The 6,385-nt window shown below is 41.2% G+C and overlaps 1 protein-coding gene across 1 annotated transcript in view; it reads right to left on the bottom strand.

The window, feature by feature from the left end:
* Positions 1-6,161, bottom strand: part of TRIM71 (tripartite motif containing 71) — an 87,946-nt gene extending 81,785 nt beyond the window's left edge. Inside the window, exon 1 of the mRNA XM_040353074.1 lies at positions 4,977-6,161. Within this exon, the coding sequence (XP_040209008.1) occupies positions 4,977-5,768 (792 nt within the window). The 5' untranslated portion in view covers positions 5,769-6,161. The remainder of the gene's footprint in view (positions 1-4,976) is intronic.
* Between the last annotated feature and the right edge of the window lie 224 nt (positions 6,162-6,385).

The following is a 6,385-nucleotide window of genomic DNA, read 5'->3' as shown; positions in this document are numbered from 1 at the left end:
CGGCTTCCAGATTTCTTTTTTTTGGTCAAACATTAAATTTGAACAAGTTGAAAGCTGATTGGCTACCATGCACAGATGCATCAGACTGTGCACTCTCCAGTTTTAGTAAATCATCCCTTGCGGTTGCACTGGGTTTAAATTTACTAAACCTGGGGTGCGCAAAATTTAATACAGCTCTGCATAAAAACAGCTTTCAGGGTTTTTTGTCAAATGGAACAACCTGAAGTCAGAAGCTGATATGCATAAGCTATGTATGGTAGCCAATCAGCTTCTAACTTCAGCTTGTTCAATTAATAATTATTTTTTTTGTCTTTTGTCAAACATTAATAGAACAAGCTGAAGTTAGAAGCCGATTGGCTACCATACATAGCTTATGCACATCAGCTTCTAACTTCAGCTTGTTCAATTAATGTTTGACAAAAAAAAAAAAAAAACACACTAGAAATGGATTGATTTATATGCACAGTTGCACCATATTTTAGTAATTTGGGAAGAAAGTGCAAAATATGGTGCAACTGTGCATAGAAATCAATCCATTTCTAGTATGTTTGTTTTTGTTTTTTTTAATCTTTTGTCAAACACACTAGAAATGGATTGATTTCTATGCACAGTTGCACCATATGTTGCACTTTCTTCCCAAATTACTAAAATATGGTGCAGCTGCACATAGAAATCAATGCGTTTCCAGTTTTTTTGCCAAACGTTAATTGAACAAGCTGAAGTTAGAAGCCGATTGGCTTTTGACTTCAGGTCGTTCAATTAAGCTGACAAAAAAAAAAAAACACTGGAAACTAATTAATTTCTATGCACAGCTGCACCATATTTTGCACTAGTAAATAAATTGGGAACAGATAGTATGCACCCAAGAGCTGACTATTAGGGACATTTCCTGATAAATCCGACATTTAGTGCCATTCAAATTCCCGACTCCATCAAAGAACTATAAAAAAAGGGAAAACTATTCCTCTAAAGGATCAGGAGGGTTTTCCCTGGCAGACATTCATTTCTCAGCGAGGTTCTAGTAATCTCATTGCGATAGGAAACATTGCTCTGGTAGCACAATTTATAAATACACCCCAAATGACATAGCAGGTGACAAGCTGCAACACACCGGTGCCCAATTTTCTGACGCGAGTGTCAAGACACAATATTTACTATGCAATTTAAACATACTCACAACTTACGCTACACGACATACTGTGCAGAAAGGAATGCAAGCACGTGGATGTTGTAACAGGCAATCACGGATGGAGCAATCGTGCTTCAAATCCATATGCACTGCAGGTTTGCTTTTCACCTTTTCAAGGGACAGGTACTTGAGATAACAGACTGGAGTGTAATAATGTAGCAACACAAACAGACCCGTTAATAAGGCAGGACAAAGAGCAACACAGATGTGCAGGAACTTATAGCAACCAGATCTGGAAGGCGTTTCCAGGTTGCTATGGGCTGCTGCATGTTACACACCTTTCTCTTACAAATTTGGCTCCTCTAGAAGTAAATCGTTTTCATTCTATGGTGTCCACGCACACGATTATTGCTTGGAGTTTATAAAGTGTCAGCTTCTAGGAGCAGAATTTTTTGCATGCAGAAAGAACTGAAAGCTCCCGCTACTAAAGCTGGCACAAAAATGCCATAAGAAGCGATTTTCTGGCATTTGTTTCGCTTATTATGGAGCCAAACTACAGATAACCAACAATTCATGTCGGCTTCAAAAAATGCATTTTCTTACAAAATATATATATATATATATATATATATATCACAATCCAGACTTTGGCAACTGAGTGAAGTATATCTTCCTAATGTCACCAAACTGGATGGAAAGATGTCCTCCTAAAAAGGTCACAGATGGAAAGATAGTGCTCTGTCACCAAACTAGATAAAATTGTGTCTTCCTAATGTCACCCAACTGAATGGAATTGTGTCTACTAAGTGACAATTGGATGGAATCAGCTAGGGCCGAAACAACTAATCGATTAATCGACAACTAATAGATTATGAAATTAATTGATTACAATTTTCATAATCAATTAATCGGCCAGTAACATAATGGGGTTAAAAAAACCTAAAATTAGCCCTTTATAGTACAAAAAAGCAAATCGCTACTGTAAATATTACTTTCACTGTCCCACAGAAAAATGAACCCATTAGAGTAGCGATTATTTGCTCTTTTTGTACTTATTTTTGTTTTTTTAACCCCATTATGTTTCTAAACATCTCAGGCCTGGGGTCACACGCACCTCTGTTTTTTGCAGAAACACCCTACAGTTCATTTACATGTTTTTCTATGGGACACGTTCACATCCATGATTTTTTTTTTCCCAGCTGCTGCGTATTTGGAAAGGGAAAGGACTTTTTAATGCAAAACGGTGCTATTTTTATTTTTTTCAATATACTTCAATGGAGAAGCTGCAGAAAAGCATGTAATTCGTTTTTGCGGTAATTTGTGTTTTGTAATCTGTCCAACAACAAATTGGCCCAAAAAAATGTAAAAATGCAATTTTTTTTAAGGCTATTATCCGATTAATCGAAACAATAATCGGCCAACTAATCGATTATGAAAATAATCGTTGGTTGCAGCCCTAGAATCAGCTCTTCCTAATGTCACTGAAAAAAACTGGAGAAAATCTTTGCTTAATGTCACAAAATCAAATGGGAATGAGTCTTCCAAGTGTCACAAACCTGGATGGAATACAGTAAAACCTTGGATTGTGAGCATAATTCGTTCCAAAAACATGCTTGTAATCCAAAGCACTTGTATATCAAAGCATTTTTTTTTTTTTTTTATACCCTGTAAAAAAGGAGAAGAGAGGCACCTCTAAGTGTATCAATACGTTGCTAAATGTTGTACCTTCATTAAATGTAACACTATTGCTACACTTAGAGGTGCCTCTTCTTTTTTATACTCAGTTGTGACCCGACGCTACTCTTATATCAAGAGATTACTTGTATATCAAGGCAAAATGTATTAAAACATTTTTGCTTGTCTTGCAAAATGCTCTCAAACCAAGTTACTCTCAAACCAAGGTTATACTGTAATTGTTCTCTAATGTCACATCTATATATCTATATCTATATTAAAAATAAAAAATAAAATGTCACAAAACTAGATGGAAAGGTGTCCACCTAATGTCCTAAAATTGGATTGAATTATCTCTTCCCGAGGTCACGAAACTGCAAGGAAAGGTGTCCTCCTAGATTGGCAAAACGTGTTCTACCAACGTCACATGTTTTGAAGCACCAGACTAGGTCTTAAAGAAGCATTAACCAGTTTATTGCTGCGTTACTTTTTCTACAGTCCAATATAAAAAAAAAAAAATTATACAAAATACATCAAATCTGTTTCATGAAACACTATTCATAAGACATCAGACTTCAAAATAATATAATTTCACAACAAACAAAATCCAAACTCAAGTTTGTTTTTTCCCTGATTAATATGAAAACGAAGAGGACAAGCTGTTATGACTATAGGCACATTACTGTATTAAAAACAACCAGTAAAAATTATGACATCCTAAATGTCAACATGGCTCCACTGGACCACACACACAATCTTTCACAAATCAGGTTGTTCAACAATCAAATCTCAAAAAACAGAGAAAACGGAGCTTGTCACTGAAAAACACAAATACCAATAGTATAGAAAAGTTACACAAATGTTCCACAATCCACATTTTCTGTTCCACAAAGCAAAAAAAAAAAAAAAAAAAAAAAAAAAAAAAAAAAACACACACACCTTCTGAAACCACATCTAAGACACAAAACAAACCACTGTAAAGTAAAGCTAAAAATAAACACTTAATAATAATAAGAATAATAATAGTGGACAATGCAGATTGGCTTTAAACACACATACACACAATATTTTTTTAATATATATATATATATATATATATATATATATATATATATATATATATATATATATAAAATTATTATTAATAATAATAATAATAATAATAATAATAATAATAATAATAATATAGAGCAGCTGTGCATAACAACCAATCAGCTTCCATATTCAGTTAAGCTGTAAAAATAAAAAGCTAGATTTTGATTGGTTGCCATGCACAGCTGCTCCAGTTTTGATAACAATTCCTTGACAACAGCAACAACAACAACAACAACAAAAAACATAAAGGAAGGCCTTCTGATTGAGGAAACACATTGCTCTTTGCTGAGACTTGTAGTTCACCAGTTAAAATAAATAAACAGTTTACACAAAGCAAAAAATGTAACCCTTTGCCTGCAAGCTGCATTAAATGCACCAAAGAAAAGAAAATGCAATTTATTTATTTTGGGCGAAGTTAAGAATACTATTATGCCACACCAACATTGGTGAGGTTCTTAAAGTGGAGGTTCACCCAAAAACTCAATTATTAACATTAGATTGATGCTCATTTTGTGAAGGGGAATAGGGTGTTTTTTTTTTAAATCGAAGCAGTACTTACCGTTTTAGAGATAGATCTTCTCCGCCGCTTCCGGGTATGGGCTGCGGGACTGGGCGTTCCTATTTGATTGACAGGCTTCCGACGGTCGCATACAGCGCGTCACGATTTTCCGAAAATAACCGAACGTTGGTGCGCAGGCGCCGTATAGAGCCGCACCGACATTCGGCTTCTTTCGGCTACTCGTGACGCGATGTATGCGACCGTCGGAAGCCTGTCAAATAGGAACGCCCAGTCCCGAAGAGGCGGAGAAGATCGCTCTCTAAAACGGTAAGTACTGCTTCGATTTTAAAAACACCCGATTCCCCTTCACAAAACGAGCCTCAATCTAATGTTAAAAATTGTTTTTCGGGTGAACTCCAGCTTTAAGAACCACCAAACTAAATTCTGGTTTCATTTTTCAGTAAATTTAAAGAGAACCCCAATTGGGTTGCTATAGGCAACGGCCTAATTTTGTGCCATTTAATGAATCAGCCTGAGGCGAAGCAACATTGATAAATTAAAGTGGCATCATGGACTCACCTCCTCATCGTGCTGCTGACAGTAGGCCAATCTCTCGGGGTACATGGGCAGAATGGGGAAGGCATTTCCCTGGAAGGGCGATGAGGAGGATGAGGTAGTGGCGGCGCTGGACGCCGCAGAGTTGCAGGGGGACGCTGTGCCGCTGATGCACCCATGTCCTCTGCTTCCTGGTCCAGTGAAGCGCTCGATGAAGTGGTCCTTGGTGAGTCGCACCCTTTGGTGGGCCCGTAGGCAGTTGTCGCACAGGTTCTCCTGGCAGTCAAGGCAGTGTGAGCTCGCCCCGTTCCCCTCGTCGCAGGAGGAGCAGCGCGGTTCCATCTGGTGGGGTGGCGCTCGGCGCAGGAGGCTGGATGAGGAACACGAGGCCGAGCGTGGCCGCTGTTGACGCCGGGGGCCGCTTCCGCTGCCCCTGCTTCCGTTGCTCTGCGGCTCCTCCGAGGCCCCCACCACCGCGTCCAGCAGGTTGCTGAGATGAAGGAAGGTCGAGGAAGGCAAGGCGTCCATGCCCGCCTCCGACATGAGCACCTTGTGGTCGCAAACGGGGCAATGCAGCTGCATGGAGTCGCCGGGGCTCCGGTGGCCCTCCAAGCACTGGCGGCAGAAGGCGTGAAGACACGGCAATACGTGCAATCTTCGGGGGGGCGCGCCTAGGTTCCCGCTCCCTCCGGTGCTGCTGCTGGAGGTTTGGGAGGAAGATGAGGATGAGCTGGAGGAAGAGATGGGGGCAGAGGACACGCACATCTCCTTACACAGCGGGCACAGCTGGAAATCGGACTCCGGGAATGAAGCCATTTACAGGAGGAAAAGGGGCGATGGATGGGAAGGACACAATCAGACCATTTACAGCGGGCGGCTCTCCTCCATTCACCTGGGGCTGGTGGGGCACAGCGGGGGCTTTGTTTACTCGGAAGAATGGACCTCCCAGGTGGGATCAATAACACAGCAGGAGCTCAGCATTGCACAGGTCAGCAGTCCTCCTGGAGCCCGATGCCTACCATGGAAAGGGGGGGCACAGTCCTCCAGGATCCTGATCCCTACAATGGAAAGGGGAGGCAGTCCTCCTGGATCTTGATCCCTACAACAGGGGGCACAGTCCTCCTGGATCTTGATTCCTATAACGTGGGGCACAGTCCTGGATCCTGATCCCTACAATGGAAAGGGGAGGCAGTCCTCCCGGATCTTGATCCCTACAACAGGGGGCACAGTCCTGGATCCTGATCTCTACAATGGGGGGGGGGGGGCACAGTGCTTCTGAATCCTGATCCCTACAATAGGGGGGGGGCCACAGTCCTTCTGAATCCTGATCCCTACAATAGGGGGGGGGTCACAGTCCTTCTGGATCCTGATCCCTACAATAGGGGGGGCACAGTCCTTCTGGATTCTGATCCCTACAATAGGGGGGCACAGTG

The sequence above is a fragment of the Rana temporaria genome, chromosome 5 (genome assembly GCF_905171775.1).
Source record: "Rana temporaria chromosome 5, aRanTem1.1, whole genome shotgun sequence".
NCBI classification, from domain to species: Eukaryota; Metazoa; Chordata; class Amphibia; order Anura; family Ranidae; genus Rana; species Rana temporaria.
Note: the sequence above shows the minus strand (reverse complement) of the source record. Positions and strands in the feature narration are given on the sequence as shown.